The following is a 20974-nucleotide window of genomic DNA, read 5'->3' as shown; positions in this document are numbered from 1 at the left end:
TGAAACCATCTGTCATGTTTTTAAAGAAAATAAATTATATACGTTTTAACCACAAACGTTTGTCTTGCACTAGCTCTGCATCCACGACATAATGCATTACGTAGTCACGGTAGAACAGTGTTTTGACTTCGATAAGATACCTGACTAAAATATCTCAATACTACTATTGAATCGAACTGATAATAGATGATCCAAATGGAGGTTATAGTTATTTTATCTTTTTTAAAAAAAGCATTTCATCCCCCTTTAAAAAAAATAAAATAATAAAAATCACATGCCAGTGCCAATAGACAGGACCATGGTGAGCAACTTCAGCCTACAGATATGTAGAGATCTTGGCAAATTTGGTAGGTTAGCTAAAAGCCAATATAGCAATTTTATTTCACAATAACAATTTATATCATGACATAGTTATTTTTGTTATTTTATATTATCTTTGTTATTAATAGTAAGAACACAGATGCAAGTAACAAACTAAAGGACCAATACAATAAAACAAAAACACAAATTAAATAAATAGGGCCCTATGAAATCAGTTTTATTCAAAATTTCTGTTTTGTTTTGTTTTTTTTGTTTTTTTTTTTTCTCAAAAAAAAATCCCCCCCCCCTCCGTTTTAATTTTTCTGGACGCCGTTTTTTCCACTTAAAATTTTTCTAGATTCTTTTTTTCTGGTTCAATTAAAAAATATAAATCAAAAAGTATGTCTAATTAATTGAAATCATGAAACTTAAACAATTTAACAGCAGTTTCTTAAAAGTTTAACAAAATTTACATTTTTAAAGGCCCTATGAAATGTTTTACTATTTTTCTTGAATTCAGTTTTATTTTGATCAAATTGTGTGAATCTGTTCTCCATTAATTTTCTGTTTATATAGTATAATAGTTTCATTAAATTGTAATTAAATTGTAAATGCATGTCTAATTAATTTATAAAGATTAATTCGATTTTATAAAGAATTAATTTATTATATTATTTATTTTTCCCCCAGAAATACTGTCTTGTGTATTTGCAATTTCCTTGTAAATAAATTCTAGACAGACAGACAGATAGATAGATAGATAGATAGATAGATGGATAGGGGCCCTAAATAAACTGTGTTTATTAAAATTAATTCTGTACTGGTACTAATAAAATGCTAAATCACACCGTTTTTAAAAGCAGGGTATCGCGATACCTTTTTAGTACCAGTATATCGTGTAACACTACGTTGGAAAGGTCACACATGATGTAAGCAAAAGTACCAACCCAGTATTTACAAAGCGAACGTGCAAAGAAAGTCAAACACCCTTTACAAAGAAAGGTAAAACAACGATGTTGGACGATTTTGAAGTTGAAGGAGAATTTGTTTTTCACCCTACCGTATCTTTTTGAACCGAAGTACACAGACAAAGAACTAAACAAGCAAGAACTTTCCAGCATAATTACGTAATGCGTGAAGTCATAGATGCACAAAGATGAGCTAGTGCAAGATGAGCGTTTGTGATCAAAAAGTATAGAAATTTGTATTTTATTTTAGAAAATGACAGATCGTTTCGCTATATAAGACACTTATTCCTCGGCTGGGATTGTATGAAGCCCTTTGAAGCTGCATTTAAACTGCAATTTGGACCTTCAACCTACTAATCCCCACTGAAGTCCACTATATGGAGAAAAATCCTGAAACGGTTTTCTTAAAAACCTTTTCTTTTTGACTGAAGAAAGAAAGACATGAACATCTTGGATGACATGAGGGTGAGTAAATCAACAGGAAATTTTAATTCAGGAGTGAACTAATCCTTTAATTTATATTTATTATATATTATCTACTCTGAATCTATAAGTACTACCCAAAGTCTTTTAGAATCTCAACAATACCGTACTGTTAACAGTCATTAAACGAAGTCTGTTTGGAAAGGCTCTGTAGTGAACTTGATCTGTGCTTCAGCAAATCCCCTGATTTAAGGTCAAAGCCAGCAACGGCGGCCAACAGGGCCGAAGCAATGAAAAGCCCAATCTGTCACGCTTCAACACCCTCAAATTATATCAGAGTGAGAGATGGCAAAAGTTGTCATCTGAGTTGGGGGCGGCGGGGGCTTGAAGCAATCAAGAGACGCTGGCCTCTAGGATTTTCCTCATGGCCAGCTCTCTCAAAGCAGTCACTAATTTGTTGCACTAATTGCATCATATGGTGGACGTTAAGCAGGCCAAATGAGAGAGCGTGTAAGGCTTCCTAGTACAGACTGTACTGATAGGACAGATCACTCGTCCTGTGAAAGCAGTTTTGCCATTTGCCATAAGCTGCACATGATTGCAACTAAATATTAAGCATATGTGTGTATTTCAATCTTTATCATTAAAAAAAATATCAGATTACCTTACACCTACATCCTACATCATCCACTGGAACGCCACTCTCTCGTGAATGTGTGTACGACAGTTAGCGGAAGCTAGAGATTACAGTTGATAACGTTTTAAATATGGATATTATTCTTACACAAATAGATTGATTCATTTCAGAAGGCCTTTATTAACCCCCTACAGTTACGTGGAGTATACTTTATGATGGATGGATGCACTTCATTGGACTTCAAAATCTGAACAGCTGTTCACTGCCATTATAAAGCTTGAAACTGATTGTATTTGTCTAACAGAATAAAGTCAAATACACCTAGGATGGCTTGAGGGTGAATTAATCATGCGGTATTTTTTCTTTTAGGGTTAACTAACAGAGTGTTACTACATTATTTCTTTTTTTTTTTTTTTTAAGGCATGAAGCCATAAATCAGTATTGTAACTTTTGCCAAACCCTTAATATCACTTTTAAGGGTTTTTTAGCCAACAGTCATTATCAGCCAACAGTCACTGTACTCTCTAGTTATTAATGTATAAATAAAAAAATAAAAAAAATAAAGCTGCAGGCAGCATTAAAAGGCCTCTCGCACCTGGGCTCACTGCCACTTGGTGGCTTTAGGAAAACCGCAAACGGTGAGCGCTACATATAGGAGCAATATATCAAAGTCATTTATATGTACCAAACTTCCTGCTGCCAGCTGGTGGTGCTATGACTATAACTGAATATTGGCATGTAGATGTCTTCAAGTCAGGACTTTGATCAAACATATGACGTTTGTTGCAGATTGAACATGGTATGTTTGAGTTATTGTAAGACATCACATATCGTGTTGCCAACAGGTGGTGCTATGATTATAACTGGATACTGGCCTTTAGATGTGTTTATGCCAGAACTCTTACCAAACATGTGAAGTCTAGTGCAGACTGGACATTGCATGTTTAAGTTAGTGTAAAACAAGTCATTTTGTGTTGCCAGCAGGTGACGCTATCATTATAACAGAATATTGGCCTTCACAAGATCTTCACACTATAACATCGCAAAGGCCTTTAGAGTAGACCAACCAAATATAATCTTGATGTTATAAAATCTCTAGGAGTTGTAAAAAGCATAAAACATGCCACTTCCTGTTGTCAGCAGGTGGTGCTATGACTATAACTGAATATGGACATGGGCATGAGCACAGGACTTTTATCAAACATGTAAAGTTTGGGGCAGATCGGACATTTGTATGCCTCAATTATAATAACTTCCTGTTTACTGGCAAAACATCAAAGTTTGTCACACCACCAAGGACACGCCATTCAACGAAAACTCAAGATCTTCGCAATTTAATGTTACACTTTAGATTACACTACCGAATTTTGTACATTTATGTGAAACATAGCTCAAGGGGCACTTCATTGAAAATTTAATAGGTGACGCTATCAAGCCATTTTACCATAGCCACTTCTGAAACCCATATCAGATGTAAATGTTTGCCACTTCTGGGGTGTGTGCAAAGTTTCATGAGTTTTTCTGCAAGTTTAGGCCCTCAAAAAATGCGATTCATTTTGGAGAAGAAGAAAAAACAATTCCAATATGGTCCTTCCACAATCAACCAATTCTATAACTAGCTAAGATAAGACAAAAAAGGGTCAGGTCCTTGTATGTTATGCAGTGATTCACTGAGAGAAATGTATCATTTAAACGCTAAGTGGTCCACATTACAGCAACAAAGCTGAACTGCAGTTATTTCCAAATGGTGTTTGCCATTATTACTGAGCACTCTCCATTTAAAGTTATCTGACACTCACAAACAAACTCATCTATTGGTCTTTCAAGTAAAGGCTTGTCCAAAGCATGGACTTTAAAGTCCTACTGCTTAAGCTACCACAATACTCCTGCCACACCAACACAATCCACCCAATACTCAACCGTCTACTTCCACCCACCCCATTCCTCCCACTCACCCCTCTTTAGCCTGTCAACCAAACTATTTATGAGCTTGTTTGCTCATGCTGGACAAGTCCTGCTCCACTCCCTCCTCTGAAATCCCATCAGCCAGCCCCTGTCTCTCAACTGTTCCGCATTCCCAAGTGATCGAAGCAGCCCCCTCACTGCACTGACCCTCACTCCACAAAGGCTTATCTGTGCCTCACACAAACAAAACACATTCACATATATTCATTAAAACACACACAAACACACACTTTAATCACTCTGCATGTATGTCTTAATACAAAACAGGGAGTGAATGCCAGTGTTTTTTGTTCTCTCTGCTGTTGTTATGAGCTGAATAAAAAGGCTCTGTGTTATTGAGCTTCCTGGTGCTGTGAGGTGTGGGCGGAGCCCTAAGCATGCTGACCAATCACATTCAAACCTCTTTACCTGGTGTCGCTGTGACTCCAATACTGTCAGTTGCAGTTGTTTTGAATCTGAAAGCACATTCGAAAATGCCTCCAACATTAACAAAGGAAAGAATTTGGGTACAACGTCTACATAAACAAAGTGGGAATGTCTACTTTGGGTCTTTGCGCAGCCTTACACAACACACATTGTTATATTAAGAAGAAAAAAAACACACATTATAAGAGAGGAATTTTACCAGTAAGGACAAAGTTGGCACATGGAGCCAGCATTCTTGAAAGCCATGTTTTCCATATTGTTGTGCCATTAATGTCATTTATGTACAGGAAATGTCTTTTAATGTGATTGTTTCCAGGTCTGTGCAGGTTCAAAGACCATTTCTGGCCACTGGACATTCTCAGCGGTTTAGCTTTGAAAAGACGGGCTGTTTTTTCAAGGCCTGAGCCAGTTCAAACATCCAACGCAGCAATTAGTGTCTATTTTTACTTGCACATCAATGGAGAACAAGCCCAAGATTGAATTACAAGTGTGTTAAGTCAGGACAGATCAGTTTTATGATCCACATGAGTCGTGAAGTAATGTTTATCACAAGTTTATGCAGACATTCAAAGCGAATGATAAAAGGGTCAATGACAAGAGTCTGCATGATAAAGAAAATGGGAAAAAAAAAAAAAAAAAAAAAAAAAAAAAACCTTAAAAATATGTGCAATGTTCTTAACAAATAAAAAAAAAAAATACTCTAAAAAACAATTATGTTGCATAACTGTCAAGATAAACATAATAAATACAACAAATCATTACTAATAAAATTAAAAACACTGTACACTTTGAACACATACGTAGACATGTTGTGGTAAAAAATATTTACCTTCATAGGGAGTCACATTTTGCAACCTGAACTAACCTTGTTATTCCATAAAAAGGTCAAATTCTAAAAATGTAAGACACTGACCATAAAACAGTAATGAGGATCTTCATATGTCCTCTCTGTGATGTCAGTTCTTTTAGAAAAAAAATAAAATAAAAAATTCTGGGTTTACACACACCTCAAGGACCTTTTTTTTTTTTTTTCAAGGATCTCACTTAAACAATATATTTTTTTAAATTCTAAAAAAGATAAATAACTAAAAAAATACTAATAAAAAAAATGCAAAAATTAAAATGAAGCACATGCAAAGTAGAGCTGTCACTAACAATTACTTTGGTAATCGAGTAATCTGTCGATTATTCTGATGATTAATCGAGTTATTGGATAATTATACTTTTTTGTAGTAATAAAAATAGACCTAAGTGAGCAACAGCCTTTAAAATTACTTATATATATATATATATATATATATATATATATATATATATATAATAGCAATGTGGCAAAAATAATTAGTTCAAATAAAGTATCAAGCAAATAATAATTTTTTTATTGAACAAAAAAATTATAAAAAAAAAAAAAGTAAAATATAATAAACAATACAGCTAATGTACATTATGCAATATAACAAATGACTGCTTATTTTGAAATCGTTAACATATTGAGAAAGATACTGATGTATTCTCCTGTGTTTGCGTAGGTTTATAAATGATTTACCTTACAAATCTGATACAACAGCATATGTTGCATTCCCAGAACAACGTTATAACAAATCAAAACTTTACAACAACATGCAGAGATGGAGTTTGAGACGCTCTACACATGCTCTACACACAGTTTGTGTAGCAGCATTTATTATGAACGGAGCTGCTATGATTTACATCAGGACTTCTATCGCGTATCATTTGATTTGAATCATTCAATTTGCATAATGATTCATGAAAACGTTCTAACGAACTAAATCAAATGATTTGCGATACATACACCAAAGTCCCAATCTAGATCAAACAATTCACGTTTTGAAGTTCCAATCTATGTCAGATGACTCACGAACCCGCTCTGAAGTCCCGATCTAAATCAAATGATTTCGCAATGCGCTATATGAAGATCCTATCTGAATCAAATGATTCGCAATACGTAGTCCGATTAGAACGCTTCGAGCGCTTGAATCATTTTGCAACGCAATGGTTTAACTAATTCAGAGTTTAGAAAAGCTCTTTCTCACCCAACACTACGTACTCTTTAAAACCATTAGAACTGATGAATTTGAAACTGACTCTTTTAATTTGATCAGTTTTTTTCTAGTGAATCGCTTGATTGAAGTCAATAGTTTGAATCAATCGGAGCGGTTCCAACGTAAATGACTCAATCGATTTGTTTTCATCTGCTCCTCTTTTAGCATCTTCAACAAAAAAGCATGATGTCTTTTGAACTGTTGAATTTTGCATTAAAAGTTGTGCTTATTGACAAAAAATTAAACAATTATTTCATAGATACATTGTTTTTCAATAATTCCAGCCCTTTTTACTTTTCTCTTCAGGTGGAGTTTTCCAGGCCTTAAATTTCAAAAAGTCAAATTACTTCAAGTAATTCAAGCACTTCAAGCACCTTGTACGTACCCTGCTAATTAAAGTTTTTGTCTTGTTTCTACTCAAAATATCTAAGAATTCTTCAATATGCAGATACATTTAGCAAATAAGCAAAATTACATGAGATATTTAGTCTCGTTTCCTTGGGGGGAGATTTTAAATACTGTTAAAACAAGATTTTTTTTTTCCTACTGGCAGATAAATTTTATTACTTTAAGCAAAATGCTCTTAAATTTAAAATTTATTTTCCCCCAAGAAACAAGACTAAATATCTTGAGCACCTTAATTTATATATTTTAAGATATCTTGACTACAAACAAGACAAAAAAAAGCAGTGCTTAAAGAATTTAAATTCAGAAATTAAAAAAAAAAAAAAAAAAAAAAAAAAGGAGGAGAGCTACGTTATTGACCCAGAAGTCACTGTTGCAACTGTAAGTGTAACATTTTGATGTATCCTCACTAAAACTCGCAGACTGCTGATAAATTTGTAGCCTTGTATAAAAAGTATTTGTCTAGACAAAGAGGACATTATCACCCGGCTGAGGTGTATTTATATCTGTTGCACAGTGTCATTGAGCAGATAAAAGGGGACTCTCTACTCTCTCTCTCTCTCCACAAGCAGCTGTGAACAGACCCTTATTGGAGAGTATTTGGCAAGGTTCCTGGTCCTGGCACTGACTCAGCTCAGTAAGAGAAGCAGTGTGACATGCTACCACACACAACCTCTTCTGCCTCCATTTAGAACTAAAAGCAGGGGCTCTCCCAAAATGCAGTAAACTCAGGCTCTGGGTAGTACGAGAGGTCTTTGCAGTCTCCGTTTAATGGCATCTATTTCTGCCGTTCCCCCCGCAGAGCCCCAGCGCTCCAGTAGATTCCTCAGAAGGTCACAGTAGGGCTTGAATGGCGTGCTGCGTGCACTGGTCAAATTCCATGCAAATCTGCATGTGTGCATGTTCTCTCTTTGTTTCAAGAGCTGAGACAGCATGGTTTATAAACTAAATTATAAAAACCGATGGTCTAAGATGAGACCACTCCATCACAGCTGCTGGAGTCATTGTTATGACTACAAATTTAGGTCAGTGTTGTAGTTTTGCATGCACTCCAATGGCAATGTACTGAACAGATATGGAACCAGGGTTAGAGTTGAACTAATACCATTCAAAAACATTTTTATTACTTGAAATAAAATTAACTGAAATAAAAACTTATTTTATTTCAGCTAGTTGAAAGATTTCTCATTTTAGTTTAGTTTAAAGAGATGACCCAAAAATGAAAATTCTGTCATGAATTACTCACCACCTGTAAGACATTTGTTCGTCTTCAAAACACAAATTACGATATTTTTGATGAAATCTGAGAGCTTTCTGACCCTGCATAGATATCAAAGCAACTACCACGTTCAAGGGCGAGAAAGACAGTAAGGATATCGTTAAAATAGTCTGTGTGACATCAGTAGTTCAGCTGTAAATTTATGAAGCTAAGAGAATACTTTTTGTGCACAAAGAAAACAAAAATAGCTTTATTCAGCAATTTCTTCTCTACTGTGTCATTCTTCGAAGCACGTTCACACAAGAACCACAATGGGTTTGGAACGACATAAGGATGAGTAACTGATGACAAAATTAAATTACTAAAATAACCTGAAAACTGATTAAAATATATTAAAATCTTAAAAAAACATTAAAAATCTAAACAAAAAACCTTACTAAAATATCACTACGTAGAACAAATTCACGAGAACTCGCACACATGTAAATTAAAGCCTGTCTGTGACTTTGACTGACAGCTGTGATTATTTAGGAGAGCGAGCAGAGGCCTGCATCATCCCACGGGTGTGGACGGGACAGGAAGTTCAAGCTGTTGTAGCGGCTTCCTCATCACTTCCTATTGGCCTAGTGAACCAAAACTCACGGGGAGCCAGACGTCTGACAGTCTCGAGTGTTCCAAGCCTGTTTATACTGGAAATGTCAAGACTGCAAATCATCACAGAATATGCCCCGACACAGACCAATTAGCTGTAAGCTTGATAACAGACACTTTACTATCCCATTATGCAATGGGAGTTAAAAAGCCATCAAACTCAAAAAGTAAAAAAAACAAAAAAAAACAAAGGAAAAACTGTAAGCGAAGCAGCTCTTTTCTATCAAAGCATTACAAACACCAAGAAAGTTGTTTCTTACAGGCTTCCTAACATTTTGTAACAAGAGTCAAGTAAATTGTGTTGCTGTCGTATGTGTCATAGTCAAAGAACACGTGGGTCAAAGGGTAATGTCAAAAAGGCAGATGAAGTATGTTAAAGGGGTCATGACATGGATTTTTAATTATTTTAATGTTTCTTGAGGTTTACTTATAATGTTAAGAAAGTTTTTTGCACAAGAAAAAACAAAAATGTGTGGGGAAAAAAAAAAAAAAAAAAAAAAAATTTTTCAACCCTTATTCTGACCCCAAATCTAAATTTTTAAGGAGCAGGTCCTTTAAGGCTTCCTCGGTAGGTATCCTCAAATATTTCTTTGTAAACTCTCCATGACACTGTACCTCGTTTACAAAACAACATACTCCGAACAATCCTGTGACCTAGGATGCCTTAAAAAATTAATTATCCACTTGTCATTATGCAAATGACTGCGCCCGGGTGACGTCACCTTGCACCTCGGATCCAACCGAGCCATTTTCTGACAGTTATTACATAAATGTTTTTATATTGATGATGACAACATTTTAAGTTATGAAACTTGCAGGATGTATTAAAGGAAAAGTTCACTTCCAGAACAACATTTTACAGATAATTTACTCACCTCCTTGTATTCTAAGATGTTTACGTCTTTTTTTCTTCAGTCATAAAGAAATCATGTTTTTTGAGGAAAACATTTCAAGATTTCTCTCCATATAGCGGACTTCTATGGTGCCCATGAGTTTGAACTTCCAAAATGCTGTTTAAATGGAGCTTCAAAGGGCATTTGAGGAAGAAGGGTCTTATCTAACAAAACATTGGTTATTTTCTAAAACAAAAATTGAAAATTTAAATTCTTTTTAAGCTCAAATGCTTGTCTTTTCTAGCTCTGTGTGAACTCTGTGTATTCGGTTCAATACAGTTAGGGTATGTCGAAAAAGTCCCATCTCATTTTCTCCTCCAACAAAATCGTCCTTCTTCCTTTTCCTTCCTCGTTTAGAGCCCTTTAAAGCTGCATTTAAACTGCATTTTGGAAGTTCAAACTCGGGGGCACCATAGAAGTCCACTATATGGAGAGAAATCCTGAAATGTTTTCCTCAAAAAAGCTATTTCTTTACAACTGAAGAGAGAAAGAACATCTTAGATGACAAGGGAGTGAGTAAGTTATTTGTACAATTTCGTTCTGGAAGTGCACTTCTCCTTTAAGCATGTCAAAAGATCAAGGGAAATTTGGTTTCTCATGTCATGACCACTTTAAAGAATGCATTTACACCCCACAGCTAAAAAACACATTTCATATACAATACATTCTCTATGTATCCAGAAATCCACTGCATAAAAACTGATTGGACTGTATTACTATAATATTTTTAGTAATACTACAATCACACTACAATTCAAAAGTTTGAGGTCAGTAAGACTTTCACAATCTGTATTTGATGTTACAGTCACAGATATGTTTAAATTAATACAATTAATAGCTGTAAATTCCCAGTAAAACACTGTAATTTAGACAAATGATGAAAATAACTGTCTGGAGTAATCAGCAGTGTGTCAAAAATAGAGACAAGGTGTCATGTCAACTGACCGCACATTACCTCACGCCATGGACACATTGCTTACTTCTGACCGTGTACACTGTATAACAGATCCTTCACAAGATCAAAGACACCAAAAGAAGAGAGCGCCGTCTGCACCGATGAGACAATATCGCACAATTTAGACAACACACACAAATTACACTTGGCCAGATGCATCAGGAATACCGTACGTCTCAAACTACCTCCTAAAATGGTTCGACTGATCAGATGGTAATCCATCTCGAGCGCATTTCATTTGCACCTGGTCTTTTCATGACCAGATCAGCTATGCGATCAGTGCAAACAAATGAAGTGGCCAAGTGTAAACAGGCCCAAATATTCACAAATTGGCTACAAATCCCAAACCGAAAGTTGAAGATATCCACATAATCCAGCTACAGGGGTGAAAGTCCATAAATACATTTTCCCTGATTTCAAAGTCTGAGAAAATTATAACTCTGGCAGACGCTGTGGAGCAGAGAACAAACCCATATCCATAAATACATGCTGAGGCTGGGATTGCTGCAGGCCTTCAGCGTTTAGATGGCAGCACAAATTACAAGTTGGCGAGGCAGAGGAGCGGCACGCAGATGAAGAGAGCAGGTCAGTGGGTTTCCGGTTGAACTGGGAATAGGGTTAGAGGCAAAACAAACAGACTGGTGCCCAATATGCACGTGCATAAGCATTCATTCCCTCATGGCAAATCATTACAGACTGTGTGGACCTGCCAGTTTCTAAAATCAAACAACTGTAAGTTTTACGCCAACTTAGGTTTATTAAAAAAAGTACATTAAATTATTGATATGAGGAGATAATATTTTAGGGCCCTATGAAATCCATTTTATTTTTTCCCAAATTCCGTTTTTATTTTTCAGGATTCCGTTTTTTCCCCGTTTTAATTTTTTTCCAACTCCTTTTTAATGGTTACATTAAATTTTATTAATCAAAGAGCATCTAATTAATTAAAATCATGAAACACACAATTTCACATCAATTTAATAAAGGTTTAACAAAAATGACATTTTTCAAATTTATTCTTAAAATAGCCTTATGAAAGTTTTTTTACCCTCAGAAATTCTGTGTTGTGTATTTAAAATGTTCTGGTTATCAAATGAAGGCATAAAACATTAATTTCATTTATCTTTCAATTACTGAAAATTAAGCATACTTTTTTTGGCAAACAAAGAGGAATTTACTATTAAAATCATTAAAACATGGAAGAAATGTTGTGCGATTATACCCTAAAAAATAATGTTAGTAATAGTATTAGTAGTAGTTGTAGTAATAGTAGTAATATATATCTTGCACAATGTCTTCAAGTTAAACCGGAATTTTATTTTGACGGGTTGCCATCCTCATTTAGTGAGACGACAGACGCTGAAATCACCAAAAGCATCATGTGCGCTTTAGTCTGTAGTAAACAAAACCTCTCATCTGCTCCATCCATTAAAAGAGAGACACGAGGAACATGCAGGATTCACATTTAAATGGTATTTTTGCGGCGTAATATTTACAGATACTAGTCCATATTGGGGTTCGATTTAAGTGTAATGACCTATTTTTGGATTATTTAATTTAAACTTTGACAAATTCCGTGACATTTTGGAATTTGTTCATATTTATAACGTAATAATCACTTTACGTTGCCGTTGCGCATGCACCAATGAGTGTCGTGAAAACCAACGCTTGTTTACAGGAGCAAAGGAAGCAAAGTTTCCTTACTTTAGCAAAGGAAAACCAGTCTCCTCTTGGTTTATATTGCTACAAGCGGCCTTTATTCACCCACCAGAGCCGATGGATGTACTTTATTGGGCTTGTTTTGGACTGATGAAGAGAAACCCCTGTCTATTGCCATTCTAAAGTTTGGAAGTGCCAGGATAATTTTTTATGTAACTCTGGAGGGTGAATAATAAGGTGCCAATTTTCATTTTTGGATAAACTACCCTTTAAGCCTGCTCAGTTGTTCAGGAACCCACCGGCTTGTTGATTATAAAAATATGTAGTTTAAAAATTTAGTGAACAAACCTGGGGTTTTAAACGTGTACATTTGGAAAAGTAAATCAAAACAGTCTCATCACAACCATCTCCAGACAATGCATACTTTTCTGTAAGTTTAGACTAACATGAACAGTAGTCTTCAAGTCAGCACATCTGTCTTTATTTCTTTGGTCTGGTAGTTTAGTCCTGAGGGTCAATTTGGGATATTTTCCCACAGCTTTCACACTTGTGTACCTGGGTGTGCATACGAGAACACAGTCCCATCTTGGAAACAGATGTGGCAACATGACATCAGACTCACAAAGCAGTGAGCACACAAATTCACGTGCATGTGCTCACACACTCCTGCTGAGAATAAACAAACCCATTTCATGAGCAACACCAGACTGGTTTGTGCATCATGGAACAGATCACGAAACCATGCTGCCTTATGAATCACTACACACGGCCTGCCTAATAAAACATCCACATCATCTGACAACAGATCAATCAATACCACATTTCAATCACACTTAGCAGAGCTAAATTAAGTGTAATGGAAAACAATCCCAATGCACTCCTGAGGAACACTACAGAGAGTAATAAATCTTTGAACCAGAACTGACCCCATTGTTCTTCCATTATCTAGACGTAATATGAACAGTCATTTACCTCCAGCAGGGTTTCCCTGCTACAGTACAGCATGTTTGGTGGTACCACCGCATTCCAGAGTCCTGTAGCCTAATAAAGCTGGATAATGACCATTTTCCACTCTCCTGTATTTGATCTTTGTAACAGGGGAATTCAAAGCGCATTGTTATCTGATCTAATCATGGGAAGTTCTCATCCTCCACCTAAACACTTAGATTGTTTTATAACACAACTTCTAACATCATTTAGATAATCGTCCATGTAAACCCAGAGAGACGTTAAAGGAATAGTTTACTCAAAAATTTGGAGAGATTTAGCCTTAGATTAGATCTTTAGAGAGCCCAAATAGCTGATAAAAACATCACTATAAACCAACTCGAGATCCCCCAATTAACGTCTTGTAGCTTCATAAAATTATGGTTAAACCACTGATGTTACTTAGACTATTTTTAACAATGTCCTTACTACCTTTCTGGAACCATGCAGGGTCAGAAAGCTCTCGGATTTCATGACAAATATCTTATTTGTGTTCTGAAGATGAATGAAGGTCTTATGTGTTTGGAACGACATGAGAGTGAGTAACTACTGACAGAATTTTTATTTTTTTGGGTGAACTACTCCTTTAAAGCAATGCATCTTTACTGAAAACCTTAGCTTTTTCATTTTTAAAAGTTGTGATAAAAACAAAACATCAAGGCAGAAAACGCATGTGTCAGATGTGTGACTACAGCCAGGCTAGCACTTAGAAAGTGACTTCAGGCCTCGGGTGTAAAACTGACTTAAAGACGCAGGATTTAAGCGCTAAAGCCATGTGGCAGCTGTCATCCACCACATCCCAGCACACAAAGCAAGACTGCCAAAGGTCTCAAGAGAGACGGTCGTTTACATTCTTAAGCATAGCCACGAATGGACAAAACCAAACACAGTGTGCTGGCTACAGTGTGTGCTTATTTTTAAATAAACTTTGGGTAGCTTTGCAAACATAATAGAAAATGTACAATATTTGTGCAGCGGAATCAAACAAACAAAACATCCAGGCAAACAATTAACCAGAACGGTCAGGGTGTAGGAATATGTGAAATGCATAATTTCAACAGTTCAACCAGCCATTGTAGTTTCAAAAGTAGATTCAAAAGGTTTAAATTGGATTAATTAAAAAGGTAAACTACAATAAAAATCTAGTTAAAAATAAATCAATGCATGTTTTTCCACACTGTTTTAGCTAAATGAATAAAGGAAAGTGTTATAATTAATTATTATGCACATTTTTATGCAGCGCACGAATATAATAAGCAATTTAAAGCATTAAAAATGCCACATGTTTTGAATTGATTCATTATACAGTCACTAAATAGGCAATCACTAAAAAGACAGATTAAAATGAATCACCTCTAATACGTTTGAAGAATCATTAAAGGGATAGTTCACCTAAAAATAAAATTCTGTCATTAATTACTCACCCTCATGTCATTCCAAACCCATAAGACATTCGTTCATCTTCAGAACACAAATTAAGATATTTTCAATGAAATCCGAGAGCTTTCTGACCCTCCATAGACAGAAAGGGTCCTGTCATAGTTGAATAAAGTTATTTTTGTTTTCTTTGCACACAAAATGTATTCTTATGGCTTCATAAAACTACGATTAAACCACTGATGTCACATGGACCATTTTAACAATGTCTTTACTACGTTTCTGTGCCTTGACCCTTGCTGTCTATGGAAGGTCAGAATGCTCTTGGGTTTCATTAAAGTATCTTAATTTGTGTTCCAAAGATAAACAAAGGTCTTACAGGTTTGGAATGACATGAAGGTGGGTAATTAATGACAGAATTTTTATTTTTGGGTGAACTATCCGTTTAAACTTGTTATAACCTTTAGCAAATATGGTACCATTCAAAAGTCTGGGGTCAGTTTTTTGACACTTAAGAGTTTTGCCGCCACAGGAATAAGTTACATCTTAAAATAAAGCTATATTAAGCTATAAACATTTCACACACCATTTCATTGTTTTTGCTGTATTTTTGATTAAACACATGCAGCACAAAAAAAAAAAAAACTTACCAATACCAAGCTTTTAAACAATAGTGTACCAAATAATATCCAAATAAAGAGCCTATTAAAAGACACTATTTTATATTTGTGACAAATTCATTACCACTTTATCAAAAATTCAGTATCTCACACACAGACAGAGAAAACCAAAGTAACTCACATCAAGCTCATAGAACTCCTGAGCATCATCCAGGCCCTGGACACGGATCTGCAGGCCCTTGTTGTGGCCTTTCCCTCCTGCTCCCATAGCCGAACTGAGGCTCTGCCCGGGCTCCAGGGTGCTGATGCCGGTGTTGTACTGAGCTCCGAGCCGTGTCCCTGCAGGGGTCTGCAAGGAGCGGTAGGTGCCCTCGATCTCACCCATAGCTGCTCCCAATGCAGCCTCCCCCTTCTCTCACACGCATATACACACCCCTGCCTGGAGACAACAGAACAATCAAAGAAATCACACAATGATACAAAATCTCAAGCCAGTTCTACAGGAATTGATATAATGGCAGAATCTAGGATTCAACGACACATCTATTATGAAAACACATGAAACCGGATCTGCAGAAATAGCAATTAGAAACAGTCCAGAATACACTACCAGTCAAAAAGATTTTAATGTTTTTTAAGAAGTCTCTTCTGCTCACCTAGCCTGCATTTATTTGATCAAAAATACATTTTTAGAATTTTAGAATTTATTTCTGTGATTTCAAAGCTAAAATTTTCAGCATGATTACACCAGTCACATGATCCTTCAGAAATCATTCCAAATTTTGTTTTGCTGCTCAAAAAACATTTATTATTATTATTGTCGAAAACAGCTGAGTAGATTTTTTTCAGGTTTCTTCGATGAGTAGAAAGTTCAGAAGAACAGCATTTATCTGAAATAGAAATCTTGTAAAATTTTAAATATCTTTATCATCACTTTTGATCAATTGAAAGCATCCTTGCTAAATAAAAGTATTAATTTCTATAATTTCTTCTTTTACTCAGCTGTACTCAAATGTACACAACTGTTTTAAATATTAAAAAAATGTTTCTTAAACAGCAAATCAGCATATTAGAATGATTTCTGAAGGATCATGTGATGATCACTGAAGACTGGAGTAATGATTAAGACTGGAGTAAAAATTTAAATATATATTCAAATAGAAAACAGTTATTTTAAATAGCAAAAATATTTCACAATACAACTGATTTTATATGCAAATACATGCAGGCTTGGTGAGCAGAAGAGAATTCTTAAAAAAAAAACACATTAAAAACCTTACTGTTCGAAAATGTTTGACTGGTAGTGTGTCCAGTACCATATTCATTTTATTCATGTTATGACAGTCAATACACAAATATTAATAATGTCTAATTTCACTGGTAAACTCAATATTCAACATCCAGATAAGTGAAAAAGATACGTCATTAACGTATCAGCCAAAGCAATTATCTAAGCAAGTGTTCTACAAACAGATTATTCCGTTATTATTTAATGTGTATCGACAGAGCTATTGTTATGCATTGTGACGTAAAATTTACAAGCTTGGATGCATGGATGAATCATTCTCAATTAGATCAATGACATGCATTTAGATAAAAATAAATATTTCCATGCCAATATTAAAGTACATGCATGAGTCAATCAGTGCTGATGCATTTATTGTCAACCTTGATTGACTAATTGTCAAGGTTTCAAGTCAAACAATCACAATATAATGACACAATCATTTACACTAAAATAGTGTGATTTAATTCTCTTTCTTTCATATGACACTTCATAAAGTTCCTGTCACGATTGGCCAGCACAATAGCAGGGACATGACCACAAGACACAAGCCCACATTAGCCATTACAAAATACTAATGTACTGCCAAAATTAGCAGTGACTTTGCATGAGGTCTGATTAACACTGGCAACACTTAAGGCATCAATGCAACACGACCAACTAAAACAAGCTCCAGTTTAACTCTCTTGATCTCTAAAGCAACAGGGACAACTGAGAATAACATTCATTAAACCCAACATCATTCAGCATGTTTTTGGCTCTTCAATGCAACAGGTTTGCTTAAGTAATTTTACTGGAATGCCTTCAAAGCACAAGCTGTGATCCAAACTGACCTTCATAGGAATGAAGTTAGAATTTGAGATGGAATACTTTATCCAAGAGTTTGAGCAATTCCTACAGCTGAATCAGCCAATGATCGGTGACCATTGATCTTTTTGTTTTAGTTATGAAAAGAACACTCTCCTTGCAAGATGAATTTGATAATGCAAAAAAAAAAAATGCTAAAAGCGATTAAATGAAAAGCCGAAATAAACTGTGGAGCTGTGTAATGTAAAGAGATAAAGCTGCATGGAACCAAGATAAAAATCTCTGCAATAGCTTAACCCCTCACGACAAACTTATTTCACTCGTCGTATTTCACTAACACCGACAAAAACACCCTCAGCCTCGACGAAAAATAAAAGCACACATTTTGCTGTTTGTGATTACAGATGAAACAAAAGACTGAGAAAGTTTAGTCAAACCACACAAACATGCGAAGAGATGATAAAACTCTACCGTATGCTTTACTGAGACACATTCCAATAAACTACAGCCACCATAACTAGTTTACATTTGCTTTTAATCTCTATTTTGTGATAAATCGACATCATACCTTTTATTTTTCGCCTGGTGTTTCTTCAACTCTATATGAGTTACACGTCCGACCGTCGTTGTAGGCGAACTGCGGCCAGAGCTGCGCTCTGATTGGACGACTTCAGACAGATCCTGCCTTCTATTGGTTGAGACTCAGACTGAAATGGTCGGCAGCTATTGGCTGAGCGGCGTACCTGCGGATTAATTTGATTGGTTTCGAAACGCCATGTAGTTTGTTTATATAATATAATAATTTAAAGCTTAATAAATGAAACATTTACATTAAATAGTATTTAACAGATACAAAAACAAAAGTCAAACCAGTGTTTTCCGTTGGAGTGCTGCCTAAAGTACCGTCTAAGCTAGTTACGGAGACAAAAAACTCTAGTTTTCATTCAAAACTCTTGTGTCTAATCTCTAGCTGTGTCTCCGCACTGTATCGTATTTCCAGGAAATGTAAAATTACAGGAATGCCAAGTAATGAAATATTGTTTGTTAATTTGCAAAATAAGGGAAACGTTAAGCTTCGCATGTAAGGTGTCATTCAAATTAGTGTGGAAAGTTGAGGTGTTAAATGAACAAAAAGTGAATAGACGGATATGGATTATCATTACAAAATTTATTTAAACAGAATGGAAAATAACAGGAGGGAACACGTATGACCTGCACAGTAAAACAAATACAGCAACTCCAGTTTGCAAGCTGGAGCAAGAATAAGCACTGACCACATTAAAACCAAACACTATATATATATATATATATATATATATATATATATATATATATGAAGAATTCAGATACAAAAGCCTCTAAATCCATCTGACGTGTTTCTTTAAAATTAGCATTTCTCTCTGGCTACTTTGTATAGGTTTCTATGTAAGTACTGGTACTTCTGATTGGGCTGAGGTTGGAATTTAATGATACATTCACACAGTATCATTATCTCATTTTTGACCGAGATTGCTTTTAGCTGATTTTGCATCTTCTGAACTCTTCATATTATATATATATATATATATATATATATATTATATATATATATATATATAAAAACCAAGACCAATTGACCAACTGGCGATTGTTCAGTTTAATTATATGTAGCTTGTATATATAAAACCAGTCATAAGGGTCAATTTTTTAAAACTGAGAGTTATACTTCATCTGAAAACTAAATAAATAAGCTTTTCATTGATGTATGGTTCATTATGATAAGACAGTATTTGGTCTATTTGAATATATGGAATCTGAGGGTGCAACAAAATCAAAATATTGAGAAATTCGCTTTTAAAGTTGTCCAAATGAAGTTCTTTGTAATGCATATTATTAATCAAATAATAAGTTTTGATATATTTACAGTTGGAAATCTACAAAATATCTTCATGGAACATGATCTTTACTTACTACCCTAATGATTTTTGGCATAAAAAAATAAAAATCGATCATTTTGACCCATACAATGTATACAAATATACCTGTGCTACTAAGACACTTTTGTGGTCCAGGATCACATACATAATTATTTACTCATTTATTTCAAGTCAGTAAGCAATATGGCTGCCCACTGCTCCGGGTGTGTGTTCACTGCTGTGTGTGTGCACTTGGATGGGTTGAATGCAGAGCACAGATTCCAAGTATGGGTCACCATACTTGGCCTCAAGTCACGTCCTTTCCTCTTTTTTAAGTGAAAAATGCAAATTTAGTCTCTCATTTAAAGCATTTAGTGGTTCGTTGTTCAAGGCCCCCACTGCGTTGTTTCAGCAGTCGCGTGGCTGTCTGTAGGACATGATACCGCTGTCGAAGGTGACGTCTTTGCACATGTTCATTGGTGATCTCTACCACGCACGCAGAGGAGAACCAGCCCCGTTGTCCGTCCTGTACCCTGCGGCCTTCCAGAAACCCTACAAAAGAACAGAGTAGATGCAAATTCTCTAAAACATTCATTGATGTTAGACTTATTTAATTAGCAATGACAGGGTCGTGTTGCAACAACTACCATCTGTAGTCTTCTGCATGACGTTAATCATATCTCCCAGCTGTAGACTAAGCTCTCCTCGTTGTTGTCCACTGTACACCTCTATACATCGCACCTGAGGACAGTCTTAGACACAGTGCCTATATGATTATAAATTTGTACATTGTTTATCTTTTATTCACAACTGTTTTACAGCTCTAAAAAGAATATCCACACTGGAGTTAATTGTTTGCTCTAAGAGCAGATGTTTTCCATTTTTGGAAAATTCAGACACTTTTGCCCCCTAGTGGACAATGTGTAGCTGCACAAGCAGTTGTATATCTTACAATATTAAATATTATTTATAGAACTGCCTAAGTTAAAATACTTTGTAGACACTGTAGTTAACACCTATAAGTAAAACACATGATCAGACATATATATTTATATAGATATGTGTTATTATGTGGTATTAAGAGGTAACCTAACTGACCTCAAATCAGCGTTAGCAATCTATGCAATATAATACATAATAATACAAAGAAAATGATTATTATAATACATTATATAACTCGGTGGAAAAGCTAACAGTTAAATGGTGAGTTAAAGGATAAAACTGAAATATTTTCCATTACATTGCCCAGTTAAAGTGATGAGTCAAAAAACAAAGATGGTGTAATTGCGTCATATGTATAACGAATTGTTTTGGTTTCTGTTGAACTCATACAAACAAACACTTAAAAACTGGCATTGCATAGTGATTCATTCTTACCCCACTCTTCATACACAGTGTCCTGTCTATCTCTCCGCCCACCCAAGAGCTCCACCCATGAG

General features: G+C 35.3%; 2 protein-coding genes across 5 annotated transcripts in view; both read right to left on the bottom strand.

Moving 5' to 3' along the window:
- The window catches only part of farp2 (FERM, RhoGEF and pleckstrin domain protein 2), a 73326-nt gene extending 55032 nt beyond the window's left edge, over positions 1-18294 (bottom strand). For all 4 annotated transcript variants that reach the window (XM_051111656.1, XM_051111653.1, XM_051111654.1 and 1 more), the window contains exons 1-2: positions 18209-18294; positions 15730-15987 (exon numbers count right to left, since the gene is read on the bottom strand). In XM_051111656.1, coding sequence (XP_050967613.1) covers positions 15730-15933 — 204 coding nt within the window. In that variant the 5' untranslated portion in view covers positions 15934-15987; positions 18209-18294. The remainder of the gene's footprint in view (positions 1-15729; positions 15988-18208) is intronic.
- A 1029-nt stretch (positions 18295-19323) lies between these two features.
- Positions 19324-20974, bottom strand: LOC127166418 (ephexin-1-like). The gene is made up of 3 exons (XM_051111674.1): positions 20913-20974; positions 20183-20287; positions 19324-20087 (listed from the first exon to the last, which is right to left on the bottom strand). The coding sequence occupies exons 2-3, from the start codon at positions 20211-20213 to the stop codon at positions 19894-19896; spliced, it is 225 nt and encodes a 74-aa protein (XP_050967631.1). The 5' UTR covers positions 20214-20287; positions 20913-20974; the 3' UTR covers positions 19324-19893.

The sequence above is a fragment of the Labeo rohita genome, chromosome 6 (assembly GCF_022985175.1).
Source record: "Labeo rohita strain BAU-BD-2019 chromosome 6, IGBB_LRoh.1.0, whole genome shotgun sequence".
NCBI classification, from domain to species: domain Eukaryota; kingdom Metazoa; phylum Chordata; class Actinopteri; order Cypriniformes; family Cyprinidae; genus Labeo; species Labeo rohita.
This window is presented reverse-complemented; position numbering and strand designations above follow the sequence as displayed.